General features: G+C 42.6%; 2 protein-coding genes across 2 annotated transcripts in view; one reads left to right on the top strand and one right to left on the bottom strand.

The window, feature by feature from the left end:
• Positions 1 to 2,237, top strand: part of GTPBP2 (GTP binding protein 2) — a 13,019-nt gene extending 10,782 nt beyond the window's left edge. Inside the window, exon 12 of the mRNA XM_066618552.1 lies at positions 145 to 2,237. Within this exon, the coding sequence (XP_066474649.1) occupies positions 145 to 342 (198 nt within the window). The 3' untranslated portion in view covers positions 343 to 2,237. The remainder of the gene's footprint in view (positions 1 to 144) is intronic.
• On the bottom strand, positions 1,519 to 23,588 carry POLH (DNA polymerase eta). The gene is made up of 10 exons (XM_066618538.1): positions 23,314 to 23,588; positions 21,883 to 22,017; positions 21,195 to 21,406; positions 14,380 to 14,549; positions 11,056 to 11,159; positions 10,678 to 10,797; positions 10,069 to 10,192; positions 9,580 to 9,645; positions 7,438 to 7,610; positions 1,519 to 6,560 (listed from the first exon to the last, which is right to left on the bottom strand). Exons 1-10 carry the CDS (start codon positions 23,448 to 23,450, stop codon positions 5,705 to 5,707), a joined length of 2,097 nt encoding a protein of 698 aa, XP_066474635.1. The 5' UTR covers positions 23,451 to 23,588; the 3' UTR covers positions 1,519 to 5,704.

Here is a 23,588-nt window from a genome sequence, read left to right as displayed (position 1 = left end):
CTACTTTGAGAATGCTCAAGTGTTGGAGCTTAATGTTCTTCGGTGGACCTACCCCTAGTCTCTTAGCCTCCGTTTCCAAGAATTCTTGTGCAGAATAGCTGGGCTATTTGCTGTCGTATAACCATATCATCTCCTGTCATACAGGACAAGCTGCGGACAGGAGAAAAGGCTGTTGTTCGTTTCAGATTCATTAAACATCCTGAATATTTGAAGATAGGAGCCAAGCTACTCTTCCGTGAAGGGGTTACCAAAGGTATTGGGCATGTCACCTGCATTCAAGCTATCACCGCTGGAGAGAATGGCCTAGAACAAGACTCAGGCTCTGAGCTGGTCAGTTTCTGACTTGCACTAGATCTGTGATATCTCCTGATTAAGTGAAGGACCTCCCCTCACCAGAGCTGCTGCTGGCCAGTATTTGTACATGGGTGCATCTCTTCTGCATTGCAGAAGTCAGAATTGCTTCTTGGATTGAGCGCCCCCCCCCCGGAGCAAGTTAAGCATGTTGTTTGTACATCATGGGCTCCTTTCATATCCCTGCCTTCCTTCGAATAGACAAGAGAGCGGCTGCATCTTTATTTGGGCCAGCAACTCATGGTTTGTTGGGAAGTTATTTCTGGGTAGAGGGCAAAGCACTTGGTGTGCTGGACTGTAGCTTGAGGATTAGGCTGTCTGCGAGGCAGCTGAAGTAGATCCACTTCTGCCTCTGGCACCTGATCTGCTGTGTCACAGATTAGGAGCTACAGCAAAAAAATGTTTGTATTGCCCACAGTACAGCTCAGGATGTTTCTAATCACTTTTAAACTATTTTCATTTTTATCTAATGGCTCCTTCCAGTCTTGTGTGCTGATTTTTAGCATCTAATTCCACAATCCTGTTTTTTTTTAAAAAGGTTTGGGAGAGGGGAGTAGAGGATATCTCCTAAAAATAACCTTTTTCTGATAACTGCAGACACATATACACATCCTTCTCATGACCTTAATGCTATCATGCCTCTGTCAACTAGAGCCTGTCATCCAGCTTCTTACTCAACTGGGTTGACCAGGTGTACTGTATATGAGATGACTTCCTAGAGCAGAGCTGGTCCAGCATAGCTCTCAAACACCCTTCAACATTTTGCGTACTGTTTATAATCCATGGCCTTCTGTTTGAAAAGATTGGGGTGGCTGTGTAGTCTGACTTTCCTGATGAATCTTGGCATCCCAGCCTAACTTGTTCCTCAGGAAGCTTGCCTTAATTTCCCATCGTCAAACCAGTAGGAGCTGTTTGGGTATCACAGGAAGGCTTCAGATATTACAGCAATTGTGACTCCAGTTTATCACTGCTAACTTTAGCAGTCTGTCCATGTTATTGGTTCCTTCTACAGAAAATCACTTCTGTGCCTAAGAAATGAATCCGTGAAAGTCAGCTTGACACTATGATTATATCCCTAGGTAAGGGTATATCATATTTTCAAGAGTTCAGTGATGTTTTGTCTCATTTTTAATTTAATTGTGATAAATCAGATTTTAAAAGTTGACAAAGTTTTAATCAGTTTCCATGTATCTTAACTACTGATACTTAAGGGTATAAATACCCAAACCAACAGGGCCAGTGAAAAGAGTGACCTGTATTTTATCCCCATAAAGCACTTCTCTTTCAATCTCTGTCCTACAGCAGTTTAAATAAATCAGCTATTTTTGAGACTTTCCATGCTACCATTAAAGCCAGGTAACAAAAGCCTTCTTAGAGTTTTTTTAACAAGCAAAATTCCATGATGATTCACCTTCTGTTAATATTTTTCAATTGTACAGTGATCTTTTTCTATAAGGCAATAGTGAATTTGGTCTGAGTATCATTTTGCTGATGAAGTGATTTCTTTTTTAATTTCCCCTTAATCATTCAATTCATTTTTGTATCATTTCTGTTTAAGAAAATACAAGAAGAGAAAACTGGCCTTTAAAAGGTTCTTGTAGCCATGCTGCTACTATAAACTTGTTTGATGGGAGGCAGGTAAATGAGTGCTTTGTATGCAGTTTACAGTGATGCTAGAGTCGACTCCATTGCAAACAAAGATTGAAGGTGCTGTTTCTTCTCTTGTAAAACCTGAAATTTGGTTGTCTTCTCCCCTTGCCTTCTAGTTTGTGAGTGTTCAGTGCCATGCTTTTCATGTTCACTGTGTGTGGATTCTTTAAAACAGGGAGGTGTGTGCATCTCTCTCTATAAATAATGTACAAAATAAAGCTGTTTTATTGAAAGAATCTTGTAATATGCAACTCGCATCTGCATTCAGCAGACTTCCACATCCTGCCCTACAATTCGTTCTCCATTACATGAGAAGGAAGGAATGTACACATGTTAGCATTTAAAAGCTGGTAGTACACAGTTATCTGTCATTGCCTGGAATGTGTCTGAGGACTCTTATCAGCCCAAACACAGCGGTTTTAGGTACATGCTGTCAGTCATGTCAAGAGATAGTATGCTACAGGAGAGGAGCAAAACAGTACTTTGACCTTCATTCAAGAATTTTCTACCCATGCTGGCAGGTATGTGAGAAATGAAGTGTCATATCCTGTTTGCTTGTTCTAATAACACTCTGGCAATAGGATGAAGCTCAGCCTCTGTGTTAGTGACTAGTAACAGAAGCTAAATCTGTTCCTGCTATTCTTTGTAATGGTGCAATGGAACAGACTACTACCAAACAGGTTTTAATTTCTGTTCAGAAGTCTTAGGTGTATACATGTAGGGAGTTTAACATAGAAAGGGTGGCCAAACTTTGCTTAAGGTAAGAGCCACATATGGTTGTGAGCTGCAATAATTAAGGAGCATTTAAATTCTTAAATAGATTTGTCATGAACATTAAATTGTTTTAATCTAGTGGATTCTCAGTTTATACCTAGTAAATTATAAAGCTTGAACATTACCTTTTATATTGTGGTACAAAAAAAGAGTTCTGTGAGCTACACAAGGCTTACAAGCCACAATTTGGCCAGCCCTGTAATGTAGGGCTACCTCACCTTGCTTAATAAAAAAATCTCATTGATTTCCCTTAAAAATGAAACGGTTTTAGCTGGAAGTGAAAATCATGCAAATATAAGCCCATGTCTGCTACCTTTACAGAACGGTTTGTAGAGCCAAATTTGTTCTCCAACTTCAGTTCTGAAATCTCACGTAGGTCACTATTCAAATCAAGATACTTTTGGGATAGTTGTATCCCGGGTTCTATGTTACTACAGGCACAAAGGTTATGACACAGCTTTTATACTTCCATATAGGACAATGGTTCCCTGACTGGGGCATTTTGAGAGGCCTGACCTCTGCCCCCTTAAGGGACAGGGAAAGAAAGCAACATGATCCCCAGGATTGTGCTGCTGTGGGGCAGGGGGGCTTTTTTCTAACACATCTTACCTCCTTCTGGGGTCCAGGGGTTACGGAGAGCCCCATCGAGCACTCTGCAGGACTCCCTGGATCCAAGCAGCATGTAAGATGTGTTAGCAAAAAGCCCCTACAGCAGCACAATCCTGGGGCTTATGACCCTTTTTCCCTGCTGCCACAAAGACTTATTGGGAGGTTTACGCCTGAGAAGCTTGAGAACCCCACTGTAGAAAATCTAGCTCACATGAACTAGAGAGCGCTCTTGGTCCCTGCTTAATACAGACATGGGTTAGTGTTACATTTAGGAGAGAGACCACAGGCATGCAGAAGGCTCAGCCTCAGGCAGCTACTACTGGTCACAACAATCAATACTGAATTAGGTAGCCCACATTTTAACACAAGGCAGTTGTTCTAGTGGTGGGTCCAGCTTTGGGAGGGGGATGATCCTGGGGCAAAAATCCCATGAGGCACAGTACCATGGTTCAAGAGCATATTGCAGGCAGGCAGTAGATGGAGGGTCATTCTCTATACTGCCACCCACAGCTGCAGTGAAGGAGGACCCTCACTTGTCCACAACCTGGTTGGACACCATTGATAGTACCAACATGGGAAAATGAACTTGGCAGTGGACAGGTGGCAGTTGGCTGCTGTTGTGATTCCAGGCAGCAGAGTGAAGGGTCATGGCAGCTGCTGCTGCTGCTGATCCTACAATGCCTCCTCTTATGTCAGCCAGATGCATGAGGGCAGGGCTTATCAGAAAGCAGCAACAGACTGTAAGCATTTTAATAGGCTCTGGCTTTCTGGACCGTGGTGGGAATTGGTGAAACCTTGCTGCAGCAGGGGTGGTGGTGGTTATACATAAGCATAGGCCCTTCGCACTGGGGTTCCACTATTCTAAAATGACTAACACTTTACTGTAGGAAAGTGCTGCCCATGAGGAAAATGTGCATTTTAAGGGATTAGCAACATAGGAATAAGGAACACCATCTTCTTGCAAACATACCTGGATTATACATCTCTTGCTCAGACACCTACTTGAGGCATCAAGTTAAATCACAAGATTTGCCCAAATTGGATATTTCACATATAGTAGCTCCTGCCTACTGGTCCCACTAGGAGAGACTTAAGCAATGCACATTACTGTCCCAAGATTTACTGATAGTTATCTTTACAATTGCTACAGAAAGGCAAATGACCTTAAAAATGACAGAGGAAAGGCAGTAGCTGAGTGATAAGAATAACTTTCAGTATGCAAAAACTTATGTAAAATCTTAGAATTGGAAAGGACCTACAAGCTGCATCTAGTTCAACCCCCTGCCTGTAGTAGGAAATTCTAGAGCATCTCCAGCAGGTGCCCATCAGATCTTCAGCAAGGAAGAATCCACCACCTCCCTTAACAATCTGTTCTACTACCAAACTATCTTTACTATTAAGGATTTCTTCCTGATGCCCAACTGGAATATCCTCTCTGGCAGTTTGTATTCATTTGATCTAGTTCTACTCTTGGAGGCAGTTGAGATTAAATCTGTTCCTTCTTTATGACAATTAGGTACTTGAAAAGTTTTTCATATCCCTTCTCCGCCTTCTCCAGATTAAACATACCAAGTTCCCTCAACTTTTCCTCATAGGGCTTGTTCTCCACATAGAGCTATGAAAGACCTCTGAAACAATAGAATGCTGCTACCAGGAAGCACAGACAACACTGCGTTAGAATGACCAATGGTCTGGGTTAGTATAAGAAAGCTTCATATGATCACACTAGAAAGTGGTATCTATAGCCCATCGTGTGGAGGCATGCTTGAAAATTCAGCCATTCCTCGCCAGATCTCCAGCCATGACTTGAGACACCCTCCTATCATGCCCAGAAGTGTTCCAAGGGTTGGAGTATGTTTCTAAGGCCTTCCAGAAGCATTAGAAGACCTGAGGGCCAGAGAGGTGTACACAACCTCTCCAGCCCTCAGAACACCTCCAAGTGCGATTGGAGGGTGCTGCCTAAAGTCAGGTGGAGGTGGCATTTAAGAGGCGACGCAGCCGGTGACCTTCAGAGCAGCGCAAATCGAGCAGCACAGTTGGGGGGTGCAGCACCTCCCTAGCTCTACCACCCAGGAGCACTTGTACCCACTGACCCCCTCGTAGGTAAACCAGTGAAGCTGTGGTCAAAGTAAGAGAAGGGACAGCAGAAAGCATCCTCTTGTACAGCTACTGCTCTTTTTGCCGTCAGCCTCAAAAAATTTCAGCACAACCCAGAACATACATTGAGAATAATTTAGAAGGCATATTTTGGATACAAAATAAATTGAGGTAAAGAAGGGTTCAAAGATAAGGCTCTAACTGCTGATGTGAGCTGCAAAGTCTAATGTGGGACCTGCTTAAAAAAGGAATCCAAAGTCCTGACTGTGTCTTGCTTTGGCCGTTTGGCACTAGGGGCTGTGTGGGTCTTTGATTTGCTTTTGCCTTTAGTTGGAGGGCTGCTAACAGGCACAGGTGGCCTGAAGGAGCTGGAACCTGAGAAAGAGTTTTGCAGCTCCACAGCTAAGTGGTAGTCTAAGTGTTCTGTGAACTCCCACACCGATACCTGTTGGTTGCATTTCTCACATAACATCTGGTTTCCTGGAAAGGAGCGAAGAGCTAAACAATCAGCTTCTTCCTGGAAAAGTGCAGGAGCAGGTTGCACACACTCTTCTTTCCACAGATCAGGTCGCTCTGAAGAAGCTCCAAGTTCTTCTAAAGGCGCCACATGAGCTTGACTGACCAAAGGGGTCTCCACCGGTCCTGTCTCTGATCTGGTCAAAGAGAGCTGGTTGTGCAAGGAGTCCAAGTTGCTGCTACTACTACTTTGTTCCACCAGGCCTTTAGGACTCCAACTGCTGACTAGGGTGGATTCTTTATCATGACAGATGGTGGACTTTAATGCTGCTGGTTCTGTCCTTTTAGTGGTGACATCAGGTAGCGAAAATCCAGCTGCAGCCTGGGCTTGTTTCTTTTCCGCCATTCGCTGAAAGAACAGTTGAATAGAATTTGCTCCTTTCTTGCTGGGTCCCTTTTTTGGGCTCTCAAGGAACTTTGCATTTGAGATGGTTGCACTGCTGCTAGTAGGCTGAGTACAGTGGCTATCACCAGTCAGGAAAGCAGTGATATCCCCAGAGGACACTGTGGGAGCTTCCAAAAACTTTGTTGCAGAGAGCTGAAGAAGTGTGATTGGAGGAGACCTATAAGCATGGGCAGATTAGCAATGTTTTCAAAGGAAGAAGCCTTTCAAAATTGAGTTGAACACAGGTGTTTAATAATAAATGAGAAAAACTGGCCAGAGGATTAGACTGTCATTTGCTCCCAGCTGGGTGGCTCCTTGGGCAGGTGACATCATGAAGTAGCACAGCACCCCCCCCCTCCCCAGCACATGCATGGCCCTTGCCTCCAAAAATGGCTCCATTTGGAGCTGTACAGAAACATGGGGGGGGGGGTTGCAAATGAGGTAAGTACAGTCAATCAACAACCTTTAATGGCATCACGGTAAGTACAGTCAGTGCCCCCTAACGGAAACAATCCACCACTCCGCTGTGGGGGATGACAATGACAATGTACCCCCCCAGACTTAGTTATGCCACTGTTTGCTCCTCTCTTATCATTGTGACATGCTTTGCTTTTAAGACAAAGCACACTTAGCTCAGCATTAATTCAAAACTCACTCAATACCCATAAGGTGACAGATACCATTTCAGGGCATTTCCTATCTGGTCTAACACTGGACTTACAGTACTTGCTCTTTCCCACCCGTCAGTGCAACATTCCTTTCTCTCACCACACCACCAGTTACTCTGCTTGCATCCTGTGCAGTAGTATCCTTTTTGGCTGGTTGAAATGCAACAGGAAGCAAAAATACTCAGGGCAACAGTTTTAATGGGGAGACAACGACAAAACTCCTTGTCAGAGCCACATCTGTCTCAATTAATTGGCCATCTGACTCTCTGGTATTTCACTTTCTGCTTTGACATAGACTCTATAGCACACAGGCCAGTAACAAAGGCAAGATCCAAGCATTCCCCTCTGCAATAGCATGTCATTGCATTTAAGAAGAAACATTCTCACCATGCTGCCTGCTGGCCTCCTGCAGTATTGCAATTCTGTATCAGCGCAAAGGCATCTCTGCTGATTTTAGGGGCATCATAGTGGGAGAGGGCACAGCAGCGGGATAGGCCACTGGCATGTTTACCACCCCGCATACGGATCCCAACACTCAGCTGTTTTGCTACCCGGTTATTCTGTTGGGAGAGAAAAAAAATATTAAAGGAATTTTGAAAAATACACTTTAGTCTTGGAACATCAGGGAACTTCTCAGGATTTTAGAAGACACTCAAAGGGAACAGTGGGTGGCAGCCTGGAGTAATTCAAGTACGTTCCAATAGAGACCTTAATCAAATAGCCTTTCCCAAATCATAAGAAAAAAAACATGGCCTTTAAGGAATTTTTCAACAAAAGGCAGCTTCTTATTTGCTTGTCTCATTGACGTTGCAAGGAAATCACAAGCTAGCACTAAAGGAGGCCGCCTTGAAGTCCATGGAAGAAAAGACAAATAGAAAAAGATGAATATCTAGGCCAGGGGTGTCAAACGCATGTCATACAGAGGGCTGAACAGCATTCATGATGCCTACTGACGTGATGTCATTACACAGGAAGTGATGTCATTAAATAGGTCAAAACCAGAAATAAACACTCTGTTCTTGTATAGGAACCCATTAGCTGCCAATGACAGGAAAGAAAATGCACAAATCTTGATCATATTTCAATATATGGGAGAGCCCAATTATCATGTGGGCCACCCTTTCAACAGTGTCACCTCAGCAGCTGAGAGCCTGAGGGCCAGATAAAAAGCTTCTGCGGGCCGCATCCAGCCCCCAGGCCTTATGTTTGACACCCCTGATCTAGGCTTTCATTCAAAGATCTCAGGGTAATGTGACAAAGGCAGCATTACTCAGTTACAAGGACCACCACGTACTTTAAGACATCTGGACCAGGTGGGAAAGCAAACCAGAACAGCTTCCTGATGAGGACTTGTTCAAAGCTACTATAAGCAATATGAACAGCTTTGGCGTGGTCCATCCTTTAGTAAACCGCTTAATCTTGACTGTTCATGTAGTGAACAGTCTCCCTTCTCCTAAATAACAACCCCCTGAGAAATCCCTTTTGTTAGTCTGCCAGCATACTGCTGCGTATACTAAGAGTACGTTTTGCACAGGATGTGTAATGAGTGAGCCAAACTGTATGATATCGCCAAGAAGGAACAAAAGCCTTAGCCAAAACCCAAGAATCTCTGTTGACATCACACCTGGTCACTGGTTTAAGGCATCCCACCTGATGACTGTGGGAAAATGTGGAAGCCTGTTCCATTTCAACCAGCCTATCAGAGTTAGGAATGCCCCGCCCAGGCGCCAACCAGATGGAGTTCAAGTACGAGATTCCAGCCAGGCCCAGGAAGAAGCCAGGCTGTCCAGTAAGGACGGGTTAATTACTGGGATGTCCTACCTCTTCTGTTCTAAGAAAAGCACAACAAGCCAAGTCAAACAGAATACAAGTGAACTTTTAGGCTAAGGAGGTTTAGTTAGAAACTGGTTTTCCCCTCCCTTTTGAACTTTAAATTGCAAGTGTAAATTTGCCTCTAATCGCAAGTATAAATTTGACTATTGTCATTGTCTTCCCTAATAAACCTTTTCTATATTTTAAAAGTAATCTTCTTTAACCTAAAGAGCAATCATCTCCCATCCTCTTAAAAGTTATCCAGCTAATGCTACCCAGAGCAGAAAGAGAGCACAAGAAGGACCATGGATCTCAGACGCTTAATCTTATGTGAGAACTATCAGTTAACTGACGAATCCCCACTGGGAGGAAGGCTTGGACCATTGCCTATTCATGTTCCTGGTGGCACCAACCCACTTACCATTACATATATGAAACCTGGCATGTTTATATGTTCCTATAAGTGACTGAAGGAGGGGAAAAAAAGGAGTGGGGCTGGGCTCCATCTCAACACCACCCTTCATATCATCACAGTCCCCGAGTCTGCTGAAGTTATTTAATGAATTCAGCCCTCTTTTATCCAGTTCACAGCTAGGAAACAGGAGCTGTGCCAGCAAGAAACCGCACCAAAAGTGCCCTATTGAGCACTTCACCAATAAATGCACGTCTCATTTGGGCAGCAATTACTCAAGCTTCCTTCCTCATTCTGTGCCTTACTTCTTCTTGGTCCTTGTTTAGCCTCTCCTCCAGCTCCAAGGCGAGTTGCAGAAGCCAATGCTGCACCTATGAAAAGAATATTGCAATGCTTGTGATTGTCTTAAGAAATTTCTCAATATGCTGCTAACATAAGCCCAAACCATGAAAGAAACATTCATAGGTCATTTTGATCAGATGGGACCAACACAAAACAGTCTTTCAGATTCCTAAATCATGAGAAAAGTTGCCATGGAATAAATACACTCCAGGGAAAGAATGTGGTTAAATACCTGTTCCTCTGATCTTATGAATCAGTGGATTACAAGAGTATGAGGAACTCCCTGCTTATTGATGGAACCCTTCCAGGCAGGTAAGCAACAACCTCTCTGCTATTTGAGCAACATATCCAATGACTTTAGTTTTCAGCCAGAGAAAAAGAGCAGCTGTACGCACCACATTGTCCATCAACGTCTCCTACCCTCAAGATCTGGGATCTGCAAATTTTCGTACCTGATTCTGAGAAACCAAGGCTGTTCTTCCAGGGAAGTTCTTACTGCAGCCAATGGACTTTGGTAATTGTCTAGGTTTCACAGGGTCATGATCAATCCCTCTGCATAAATCATACAACCAGGAACTGCAAAAGTCACATTGGCAGATTTGAATTAGGTAATTTAAAAAACAATACCACTTTTTCTAGTATTAGAACCAAAGCAGCTAACAAATATCAATAACACACACACACCACAGCATTTAGAAGTTAAGGACAATAGCTGTCCAGGAACAGGCACACCGGCAAGCTCTGAGAGGCCCACCACTTCCATTTCAGCCAAGCTAGGGCTGGCTCCACCCTCACTTAGAGAGGTGGAATTGAGTTCTAGATCAATCAATGACACCCTGAAAGTGGAAGTATTGGAGGGACATAAGATGGCGGTGTCCATGACACTTATTTCTGGGTGCAGATGGCTGGTGTCCAGCTTTCTGTGGGGCAGCTGTGCTAGAATTCTGTCCTGCAGGCTCTGGCAAGGTGAGTGGCAAGAGCCTCCCTTCTCCCCATGGTGCATTATTTACTATCAAGAAAGAAAAGAACCTGATTTGATACAGAATCCTGGTGTCACTTACCCGGTCTTGTCTCCAAAGTGTGTCTGAAGCTGCGATTCGCTGAACTGGCTCAACTGTCCCATGTATTCCACTCCTAGAAGCTCAGTGACAGAGGCACCGAGTTTCCCTCCAAGGTTGCGGCTATGGGAGGAGGGAAACAATCACATGGACAATGGCAGAAATGTTCAGACATTCGCAGTCCTATATCTTTGCTGGAGGCCTCTGCAACCTCCATTTTGTTTGGTAACATTTGGTTACCATTGGTCACAACCTCACAGCAACCTCAGAACTCACCCAAATAGTAACACACTAAACGGAAGTGTCAACTTTGCAGCTCAAGAAAGCAAGCTGGTGTCTTAAGGAGATTCTGTTCATAGAAGCAGATTGTGTCTTACTTACATGTTGCTGACTGGCATCGTGCTGAAGAGCTGGGGGACAGAACTTTGTGACACAAGAGTCTGTTTATTGGGTTTGTTGCGACCACAGGCCAGTTTTGCCAATACCTAGAAGAAATGAAGAATCCACATTTAGGAACTTGGTTTACCAATACTTATCTGGTGCATCAGAGTTCATTATCCACCAAATCTCAAATAAAAAGCAGAGTACAGGACAGAAACTCCAAAAGTGATCAACTGGTAGTTCATGTTTCCAAACTTTTCTATGGTTACAGATTATTAAACATACCAATTCTTAGGAAGGTTATTCCAAGGCCAATCCTATCCAATTTTCCAGTGCTGGTGCAAATGTGCCAGTAGGATATGGGCTGCATCCTGTGGTGGAGAGGCAGTCACTGGAGCCCTAAGGTTCCTTTATCATGTGTTCCCTTACCATGGGGCTGCATTATGGCTACAATGGAGCTGGAAAGTTGGATAAGATTGGGCCCTAAGGCTCTTGCAAGTTCATGAACAGAGTTATTGTTTTCAATTCCAAAACATGACCACTATGTTCTTAGAAGGGCATTAATGAAATATATAAAACTAGGTATTGCTAGAGTAATGAAAAATCCCACTTACTATCCTGTTTTGGTTCTTCTACTCAAAGATCAAACATTTTGCATTTGTTAATTTAAAAACATGATACGCATTTCAGTTTTTAAGAGTTGATTTGTTAGGCGACAGCAGAAGAGGATAATTCACAGCATTATTTACTGTGTCAGCTGTTAAAAACTGGAACTAGTTCTGCAAATGTTGTCTTGTCAGTGAGCATCTCATATAGTTGATGTCTTTTTCTGTTCCTTTCAGAGCCCAACCGTATGTCTACTCAGATTTAAGTCTCATTATAGTCAATGGGGCTTTCTCACAGGTAAGTGTGCATAGCAAAGTGTACACAGAAAAAAATGGTAAGTCCCTTAAGAAAAAAATCAGCAAAAGTACTATGGGCTTTAAAGACTACAGGGGATCCTGGCACTCTGCAAGAGAATAAAGTTGTATAAAAGAAGATCCAGGCTACAAAATCCAGGTACTAGTGATCTTGGCCTCCATCTACACCATCTGAACAGTCAGTATCTAAGAGTGGTAGGTGTCCAAAGAGTTAGAATCCTGTTTGAGATTAGCCATCTTGCTCTTCCCCAACTCAACTTCTCTCTTCTTTTTCCAGCCCCTTTAATGTCCTAAAGAGCAGTAATATTGGTTGGGATTTTTTTTTGGGGGGGGGGGGGGCACAAGAAGAGATTAACTTTTTATTAGAGAATGTTTCAGTTTCATAAGCATAAAAACAACTGGATAGCAAATATAAGATCCCAGAACACGGCTACATACGGTGAGAGGGTATTGTCAGTCACAAACACAGAGCAATCAAGTCTGGTATGTAGGTCCGTTCCAGGGGGTTACATGGGGTGAGTTGGAAGTCCATAAGTCACTATAGCCAAGCTTCAGAATATGGAGCAGCCCATTCCAGCTTGTTGCAGCTATGCAAATGACTCTTCAGTAATTGTCATTAAGAGCTGGCTAGGATTCACACAAGTGTGATCCAACCTGCTAGAGACTACTAGACAGCTTCATATCTGCGTCTGAGGTTTTAAAGGCGATTTAGACACAAAGACATTCTTCCTAACCCACGTATATCGTTTACATGTCTTCACTGTCATACCACCAAACCCATATGCCAGAAAAGAAAAAGAAAGTTATTTAGAAAGAAAGCGTACACATGCATGTACACACACATGCTATTAGATCAGCTTGATGATTTTTCTCACTGCTATAAAACATTCCAGGAATTCTCTTCATTTCTATAAAATGCATTTTTTTTTCATAAAAACAATGAATGGATGCAATACCAATCAAACCGGACAGTTTCAAAGGTGGAATTTTTTTCTAATAACTATCCCTGGGAAGTCTTTATGCATATATTATTAGGTGTGATGCTAGTTCACCTCCTCGTGGTACACCCTGGATAGCATGAAAGTGTGAACTAAATGAACTAGCAATCAGCTGGCAGCCAAACCACATCATAGGTTTCCAGGCTTTCTAAAACATGGCAATGAAAAAGCAAAACAGGCCTTTTCAGGCCCAAATGACGAGACAGATCAGGAATCAATGTTGAAGGACTCAGTAGATCTAAGAACCAATACATCTCTAAATTTCTATTAGAAACTGATATATAAGTCCATGTATAATATGTCATACGCTAACTAAATAAAGCCAGTGCACAGCTCTTTACGCACACTAAATTAGGGCCCAATCCTACCCAATTTTCCAGTGCCAGTGCTGCTGTGCCTATGGGGAATGCACTGTTTCCTGTGTTGGAAATGCAGTCACAGAGGCCTCCTTAAGGTGTGGGGACATTTGTTCCCTTACCCTGGCACTGCATTGCAGTTGTACCGGTGCTGGAAAGTTGGATAGGACTGGGCTGTTAGTATGTTAGCAGTTTTTAGTTGTGTCATGAGTTGTGTCATGTCTTAACAGAGTGAGAAGTATGCCAATAAAAATTGCTACAAAAGCTATGAGTTTGTTAAATCTTAATATTTAAACATGAAGTATGCTTTGATTTTTTTTCACCTATTTCAATACAACTACTTTTGGGCATTGGCATGTAAAACGAATAGGTGGTGCCTGTTTATCTGCAGGTTTTATATCTGCAGATCTGGCTCAACATGGGTTCCCCAGACCCGTGTTGAATCAGACTTGGCCCCACCTGAACCCTCCAAAGACTTCCCTGGGCCTTTTAATATAAACATCATTTCTGATTTCCTTGTGGAAACCAGAAGTCACTTTTTTTTTGCTTTTTAGGCCATTCTGAATCCTGCAGAGGCTGTGGGCAGATGACACAGGCTTCATAAAGCTCTCTGGAGACAACCAGAGAACAGCTTCGGTCACCTTTGGAGACTTTAAAGGGGCCAAAACCACGTATTTTGGTATCCATGGTTTTCAGTATCTGCAGGGGGTCCAAGAACGAATCCCTCGCAGATACTGAGGCCCCACATATACTTTTAGTTTTAAAACAGTTATAAAGATCAAAACAAACATACTAAATCAGATCCTAATAGATTGAGAGTATTAGAAGATTTTCCAGTAAACCCACATGATACGTTTAATAATTTGGCTAAAAGTAACCTATTTACACCACAATTTTATGCATGTTTACTCATGAGTAAACCCCATTAAATTCACTGGGAATGACTCCCAAGGAAGTGTGTTTAGGGTTGCAACATTAGATTTAATCAAATTGTTACATTCCTCTCAGTGGTGCTGGGATCAAACCAAGAACCACTAATCCTTCACATACCTTGTTGTGTGAAATTCCAACTGAACACCTAAATCCAGTGACAGATTCCACTGTTGCCCTCATTTCTTCCATAATCACTGCCCCTATGGTCAGCTGCAGGTCAGGATTGCTCGGATCACTAAAGGGCAACAACTCAAGCCACTGATGCAAGCCACACTGCCGTAGCTCTTCTAGAAGAAAAAAGTTTATTAAAGTAGGTGTCTCAAGTCCAGCTTACATGACAGTATAATAGTTGTCAGGGGAAAGTGAAAACAAACATGCAATGCTGTAGAGCAGGAGCACCCAAACCCCAGCCCTGGGGCCACTTGCGGCCCTCGAGGACTCCCAATCCGGCCCTCAGGGAGTCAACAGTCTCCAATGAGCCTCTGGCCCTCCAGAGACTTGCTGGAGCCTGCACTGCAACTGCTCTCAGCGTGACGTCCAACTGTTCAACCTTTCGCATGAGCTGCGGGACGAGAGCTCCCTCCATTGTTTGCTGTTTCACGTCTGTGATGCAGCAGTGGCAGCAAAGGAAAGGCCAGTCTTGCTTTGTGCAAGGCCTTTCATAGGCCTTGAGCTATTGCAAGATCTTCATTCATTCATACATCTCTAATATATTCATTTATGTAAATTTATTCAAATTTGAAATATAAATTAATATTTTTTCCCGGCCCCTGACACTGTGTCAGAGAGATGATGTGGCCCTCCTGCCAAAAACTTTGGACATCCCTGCTGTAGAGAATCTGCAAAAGGAGAAAGAAGCCAGAAAGGATTTTATGAGATTATTCTTGTTCACACCAGCTCACCAGTGCTTTCTAGAATGGAAATGAAGCACCTCAATGTACAGACATTATAGAACCTACTGGGTAAGCAAGCAAACTGCTGAAGACAGGAAGCAGAAAATATTTGTATGGCCCTGATGCATATGCTTGTGGCCAAAGCAAGGTAGCACTAGCTTTTGACTGAATATTCAAGATTGGGAGCCCAATCCTATCCAATTTTCCAGCACTGAGCAGTCACAATGCAGCCCTGAGGAAAGAGAACAAATATGTTCTTACCTTACCTTGAGGTAAGGTAATATTCAAATATTCTCTTACCCTTACCTTGAAGAAGCCTCAGTGACTGCTTCCCCATTACAGGATAAAGTGCCCCCCCCATCAGCACGGCTTCATCAGTGCAGGAAAATTGGGTATGATTGGGCCCTGGAGCAATTAAGGTAGCAGATTAACAAGTAGCCTACTTCTCACAACAGTAAAGTTCCATGCAATTCATTCTTGAAAGACTGTCCTACCACCAGTAGCAAGCGTTAACATAACTGTAGGTGTGCAACAAACCCTCTTGGACAGTACACACCTCTGAATATGTTATGTAGGACTAAAAACCAATACTGAACTTAACAAGTGAGCTGCAGATTGGAGAGATGACAAATACTAAAAAGAAAAATTCCATGCAAGCTTTAGCAATAAGCTTTCCAAGTACCTCAATCTTAGCTGTAACTATTGCCATTATTTTAATTGTCTATTTCTGTTCCATCACAATGCTGACTTTTCAGTCGAAGACTATCTTTCTCTGTTGCTGTTCTCCTGTTTGCTGGCTCGGAGGCACCCTTATTTTTCTCATTTGCAATACTTTCTTAAGGTCTGGTACCTGTAAACTTGTAAGCGACCTCACAAGCTGTTCAAGAAGCATGCCCAAATATGGGGGGGTGAGGCCTGAGGTGGCTGAGTAGCCGTGTTTTTCTGAGCTCCTGGAAAGCTCTTGGAAAGCACGCTATTTCTTCCCAGAATTGCGGGTCTGATGAGATCCAAGGATCAGTGGCCAGGAGAGGCCTTGATCCTACAGATGGTGTATGGTTTCGGAGAAGAAGGGTCCAGCCAGGGACTGTTTTTTCTCCAAGGGAACCCAGCCATCGATGTCGGTGATGGGGAGGATTCAATGTTGAAATTAAGCCGTAGGCTCCAAGCAGGGAAGGAAGTTGAAAGAAGCAAGTGAGTGTTCAGTTGTGTGTGTCTGGCATTGACTGCCTGATTAAGCTTTTGCCTGAGAGAAGGAGGGGCAGGCTTTCCCCCTCCTGGGAGAAGAGGAAGGAGGGGGAGGCTTTCTCTGCTTATTTGTTTGTTGATGTGAGAAGAAGCTTTGGAGGAGATCTGCCGAGCTTGTTATGGAAATATGAGTGCATAACCAACTTTATAAATCTAAAATTTGTTGGATTACAAATTAACCATCTTGGAATACAATTGTTATTGTGGAGTGTTCAGTTTTGTTTTCCTGTGGAGAGCTGGTGGAGTGCCTGTGGACAGCAGCAGGAGACCTGCATTTTTTTTGTTTTGCAAAAGTGGTTGATTATTTACATTCCTTTGATTATCGCCTGGAAAAGAATGCAGTTTACATAGAAACAAATATAAATAACAGAAATAAGATATAAACAGAAATGAGAGCATCAGGGACATCTAGTAGACTGAAAAAGATACTACAAGGACAAGAACAGGACTTGACAATTGAAGTAAGAAGATATAAGACGGAAGAAAAAGGATGACAGGAAAAGGAGAGAAAGTTAGGAGCTTTTGTGCCCCAGACTCCAGCTTGGGAAAACTAATACAAGAAGAACCAAAAGGGAAAGAATGGAAGCAGATAATACAATATAGAGAAATTAGTGGCAATGGGACAGCAACAAACAAATAAATATCTGCGGGTTCAAGCTAGTTTGGATGCATTAACTACACAACTAAATGATCTTAGTGTGCAACTTAAAGATGTTATATCCGAATCACATGAGAAAAAACAAAGGATTATGGAAAAAGTACTGGAAATGGGAAAGCAACAAGCAAATTGATATTTACAAATCCAAATTAGCCTGGAAATCTTAATTCACAGACAAATGAGTCTAATACGCAACAAACAGGAGAGGATCACCAAAAGAGCAAAGAAATGGAAGATACATCCAAAACACTGGAGACAGGACAAAACAAACAATTGGAAGAGACAATGTTAATGGAGATAGCTTGGAAGATAAAGACTCAAACGTCACCAGACCAGAAAGGAGAAGAAATACTTTGACTAATTGATGCAGATTGGATTGATCAAGTGAAGGAAGAAGAAATACTTCAACCAACTGACATAGATTGGAATGATCAAGTGAATGAGATGACTCATCAAGATGTTGATTTAGCAAGAAGAGCTAGTACACTAAACCGTGATCTGTTAAGAGGAATTCATGTGAAATTTATTAGAAAAAAAAAGATGGAAAGTTAAAGTCTAGAGAAGAGATTTAGCAGACCTGTGGATATTTAGGTTGGAGACAAAGGAATAGATAAGAAAGACAGTAATGTGTTAATTTTGTATGTTAGGGAAAAAAAGCTTATTAGATGTCAATGAGAATTTATATAAGCTTTATAGGTGATATGTAATATGTATAAAAATTTTAGTTTGATATTAATAGATGTTAGAATTTTAGAGGATAATTTTAAAGAGTTAGAATTAATTTTAGGTGATATTGTTTTGGATGTTTACATATATGTTTATGTATTTAGTCATGAGGATATATTAATTTTGGATGTTATAGACAGAAATAATATATGTAATTATTAGGATATTAAAAGTTGTTAGAATTTAGTATGCTAGATATTGGATTATGATATTAATTTTTGTAAGGATTTTATATGCTAGATATTGGAAAGACACGAAGATCCCAATGAAAGATGAATTAATAGAGAAAATAATGAATGTGGTGGAAATGGACAGATTTTTAGAGAGCTTGGATCAACAGTGAAACCGATATAGATTGAGTAATGAAAATTATTTTATGCCTGGTTGAAAATAAAGTTGTAGAAGTATAAGATAGGGTATTTAGATGAATGTAATTATATATATATATATATATATATATATATATATATATATATATATATATATATATATATATATATATATATATGATAGACAAATGATAAATGATATTAAGAGGCTAACGTAGAAGAGGAACTGGATTAGGAAATATTTGTTATAGTGTTGTATGATATCTTGCACCCTCTAATATCATGTTTATGTCTTGTATGTACTGTATTATGTGTTACGTGTGTTTGTTATTTTGTTTTTGGAAAAATAAAAAAAATAAAAAAACAAAAGAAACATGCCCAAATATTAGAAAATGACCATTTACAGAAAGGATAGTTCTTTCTAGGATACATGCTATGACCTAGCTCAAAAAATTGACAACTACCTGCCTCATTGCCATGTCCATCACCATCCAATGCCATATCTGTTAAACTGTTAGATTTGTGATCACCCTTTCAAGAACATCCTTTTTTCATTCTCTTATATGAATGCTGAAATAAACGTAATATCTGACAACCCTGAATTTCTGTGTTATGTCCACACCTAGGCAATCTAATTTCAGACTGAATGTCTCTAAAATCCAGTGGTACTCAAACTTCTCCATCCAGTGGCTCCCTTGACCCCCATGGCTGTTGGCCATGACTCCCCATCATGTTCCTAAAGGCTGGAAGTGACATCATTGAACAGGAAGTGGCCAGAAATATTAACTATATTAAATATAATATATTATAATATAATATTAAATATAATTAATATTAATATAGTTAATATATAATCATATCATTAATTAAATGCAGATCTTAAAAATTATTAATACATAGCAATATACATGCTTTATAAATGATCAGCTGCTGATCACTGTTGGAGACAGGATGCTGGAGTAGGTAGATTTTGTCTGGTCCAGGAGGACTCATTTTTTAAAACTTTGTAAGCATACCAATAGAATTGTTTTATCAAATGAACTTTGTGAACAACCAGTCTGACCAACATTACACACACACCCCTGTGGACCCCAATCCAACTAGTCATTTCTCCCATTCTCCTTGGTTAGGATTGAACCCTTTATTAATTTAATGAATTTAAATTTTTCCAGCAGCTGGTGGGGAAAACAAAAATAGACCATGAAAATATATCAGAACTGATAAGGGTTTGGTTAGAAGGCTGATTTGTCTCCTATACTAGGAGATGCACAGCTCAAGCCTATGCATGTCTCATAGTAAGTAAGTCCCATGAGAGTCAATGGGGCTTACTCCCAGGGAAGTGTGGCTAGGATTGGGCTGGCAATCACTTCACCAATGGCTGGTAAGTATTCCCTTCAAATAGCAAGATTCATCACTTTAAAAATACAGCCTTTCCTCTTCAGTCAAACAACAAGATTAATAAATCACTTTAAAAACAGTACCCTTTTTCTGCTCCTGGTCAAGTAAAGTGTGTGCTTCTCTCTCTCCCCTCCCCCCCTTTGCCAACTGCATGGAAACAACTTTAAGACCCCTGGTGACTGGTAAAATAGGAAGTGTTTTATTTGGGGAGGGGGAGGAAAGCAGGAAGGTTTGGAGATTGAAAGGGTGGAGTGGAAGAGGGAGGGGGTTGAAAAGAGAGATTTCACTTTGAAGAGAAGCAATCCCAGGCTGGGAACTAGGAACCAACCAGACAAGGATCAGTAAGGGTTAAGGACTGCAAGTCGAGCATGCTCGGAAGAGGGCGGGGCGGCAGCAGCAGCCACTCTTGCAGCTGAGCAACTCCATTTCTTCTGCTTTAAAGAAGGTGCAGAACAGGGACTCCTATTCTGCCCAGGGGTGTGACTGTATCACTTTGAGAGGACATCCCCTTTGAGTTCTTAAAGAGCCTCGCCTCACAGTTGGAATAACACTGCTATAATCCAAGCACTGGATTATAATCCAAACACTGCTATAATCCAAGTCCAAAGTCCAGCTGAAATGTCTGCGTGACTTCCTCTTTGCCAATGATGCAGCTGTCACTACCCACTCTGCCAAAGATCTCCAGCAGCTCATGGATCGTTTTAGCAAGGCTTGCCAAGATTTTGGACTGACCAACAGCCTGAAGAAAACACAGGTCATGGTTCAGGATGTGGACTCACCTCCCTGCATTGTAATCTCTGCACAAGAACTGGAGGTTGCCCATGACTTTGTGTACCTTGGCTCAACGATCTCCGACACTCTTTCTCTCGATACCGAGCTAAACAAACGCATCGGTAAAGCAGCTACCACGTTTTCCAGACTCACAAAGAGAGTCTGGTCCAACAAGAAGCTGACGGAACATACCAAGATCCAGGTCTACAGAGCTTGCATCCTGAGTACACTTCTGTACTGCAGCGAGTCATGGACTCTTTGCTCACAACAGGAGAGGAAACTGAATGCTTTCCACATGCGCTGCCTCCGACGCATCCTCGGCATCACCTGGCAGGACAAAGTTCCAAACAACACAGTCCTGGAATGAGCTGGAATCCCTAGCATGTATGCACTGCTGAAACAGAGACGCCTGCGTTGGCTAGGTCATGTCATGAGAATGGATGATGGCCGGATCCCAAAGGATCTCCTCTATGGAGAACTCATCCAGGGAAGCGCCCTACAGACAGACCACAGCTGTAATACAAGGACATCTGCAAGAGGGATCTGAAGGCCTTAGGAGTGGACCTCAACAGGTGGGAAACCCTGGCCTCTGAGCAGCCCACTTGGAGGCAGGCTGTGCAGCATGGCCTCTCCCAGTTTGAAGAGATACTTGGCCAACAGACTGAGGCAAAGAGGCAAAGAAGGAAGGCCCATAGCCAGGGAGATAGACCAGGGACAGACTGCACTTGCTCCCAGTGTGGAAGGGATTGTCACTCCTGAATTGGCCTTTTCAGCCACACTAGACGCTGTTCCAGAACTACCATTCAGAGCGCGATACCATAGTCTTTTGAGACTGAAGGTTGCCAACAACAACAATCCAAGCAGGATTAAAAGGAAAGATAGTGGAAGAGCATGCCAGAAGCTATGTAGTACCTTTGTCTTCTGTTTTAACCCCAAGGTTATCTGGAAATCCTTCAATGTGAGTTGTTGCTAACTGCCCTGCTAAAATAGGCTGCCCCTGCAGCTTTTGAAGTCTTTCTTGCACAGCACTAGTTAAGTCCATGTAAGCCTCATCAATGCTGGCACGCTCAATCACTGCAAAACGTGACATCACTTCCATGACCTCCTTGCTGGCTTCTCGGTATCTGCATAAGGAGAAACACAAAATAATGCTTCAATATTTCATCACCTCTTCTTTTCTATTTTGGGTAGCTGTATTGTATGTTTGCTAGCTAACCACTAGCCACCACAAATGGTTCAGCCATGGTTTATTATTTAATGGTAAGAGTCCTATCTTATCTATTATAGATATACTCAGAGACTGAATTTTAAAAAATTACTTCCAAATCCAAGTCACAAAGAACTAAAATAATTGTAATATAAGAGAAACCATTTCAAAAACCAGATAAACTAAACATTCTATACCCAGATCAAATTCAGCAGATAATGCTTCCTAAAGATTTCCAAAAACCAGATAGTCTGTCAACAAGCACACCCATCAATAACCACACTGAAAATTACTGTATGTTGCTCCAGAGAGCAATACAACCAGTTCAGACAAGACACTGAAAGAAATGATTATACAAAAGGAGCTACAAGAGAACATCAATGCCAGACTTACTTAGTAAGATCGGCCTTCCCATGGGCCTCTGGCACTCGAGCTAACAAAAGATCTGGACACAGCTTCTTGGCATCAGCAGCCCACATGTTCCTGGTAACTCCGAAAGCACGTGCTTCATAACTCACAGCAATTATCCTGAGTTGAATGAGAGGAAAGTTTAGTCACTTTAGTTATGGATAAAGGCACATTCCAACCAGTTTTTCCTGACCTTTCTGTTAAGCATAATGGACCTTTAATATTAGCATATATTAAAATAAACACCACATAAGGATTAATTATTAGGGCTTTCCTCCCTCACTAAACTATTTCTATCCATCTTATTACTAAAGCTTTGGTAAGGTAATGTGGGGGGGGGGGGGAAGGCCCACTGCATCCTTGGTGAACATTCAGAGGTATCTGAACTTTGAAGTGTCAAGGAAGTTGCTGACCCAAGAAACACAAATCACACTCGTTTGTAGCCACTGAAGGCAGGAAAAGGTAAATGATGGCCAATCCTACCCAACTTTCCAACACTGATGCAGCTATGCCAATGGGTTGTGTGCTGCAATCTGTGGTGGGGGGTTAGTCACTGAGGCCCACTCAAAGTAAAGGAGTATTTGATCCCTTATCTCAGGGCTGCATCAATGCTGGAAAATTGGATAGGATTGGGCCCTTAATGTATTTAGGATTCTAATTTTTGCTTGTGCGTGTTGCTTTGGAAAAGCTGTCCAAGGGCCCAATCCTACCCAGTTTTCCAGCACAGCCAAAGCTGTGCCAATGGGGCATGCACTGTATCCTGTGGTGGTGGGGTAGTCATGGAGGCCTCCTCAAGGTAAGGGAACATTTGTTCCCTTACTTTGGGGCTGCATTGGGGCTGCATCAGTACTGGAAATTTGGAAAGGATTGTGCCCCAAGGCAGGTGTGTCAAACATAAGGCCCGTGGGCCAGGTGTAGCCCTTGGAAGCAATTTATTTGGCTTCCGTTATAATTAGGTTCTCCCAGCATGACAATTGGGCTCTCTTGAAATTATGAACAAGATTTGCACATTTTCTCTTCCGCCATTTGCAGCCAATGAGCTTCTACCTGAGAACAAAGTGCCAAATTCTGGCCATCATCTGATTGATGATGTCACTGTCTGCTTGATGTCACTTCCAGCTCTCAGCAAGTCATGACATCACTTCTGTATGAAAGGAGTTTGACATCCCTGGGATCAGTGCAAACCCGACTTTCCAGCAGCGGGGTAAGGGCACTGCAGCTCTGACATAAGGGAGTTAACATTGCCTTGCCCAAGGAGGCCTCCATGACTGCCACTCAACTGCGGGATGCAGCACATGCCCCATTGGCACAGCTGGGTCAGCGCAGGAAAGTGGGTTAGGACTTGAGCCTACAGGGCACATCCACCGCCCTCCCCACCACAGTCTCATCCCCTGCAGGTCTTGCTCAGGCTCCTACCCGCCGCCTTTCCAGGTCTTGTACTGCACCACGGCGCAGGGCTTGCCACGCAGAGCGGGCTCCAGGCGCTGCTCCACCTGCACGTAAAAGCAGTCCATGTCCGCCAAGGCCACCACTCGCTCCCGCCCGCGCGCCATTTCCAGATCACGTAGACCCGCAACCCGAAGATCGAAGGGGGTCCGTCTAAAGTTGACAAGAGAGAGAAAAGAAAACAAAGGCACTTAGTCGGAGCCCTACACTCTGTCAAGTTCCCGCCCGCGCTGTTATCCGGAAGA

This window comes from Tiliqua scincoides, chromosome 1, assembly GCF_035046505.1.
Source record: "Tiliqua scincoides isolate rTilSci1 chromosome 1, rTilSci1.hap2, whole genome shotgun sequence".
In the NCBI taxonomy this organism is placed as follows: Eukaryota; Metazoa; Chordata; class Lepidosauria; order Squamata; family Scincidae; genus Tiliqua; species Tiliqua scincoides.
Note: the sequence above shows the minus strand (reverse complement) of the source record. Positions and strands in the feature narration are given on the sequence as shown.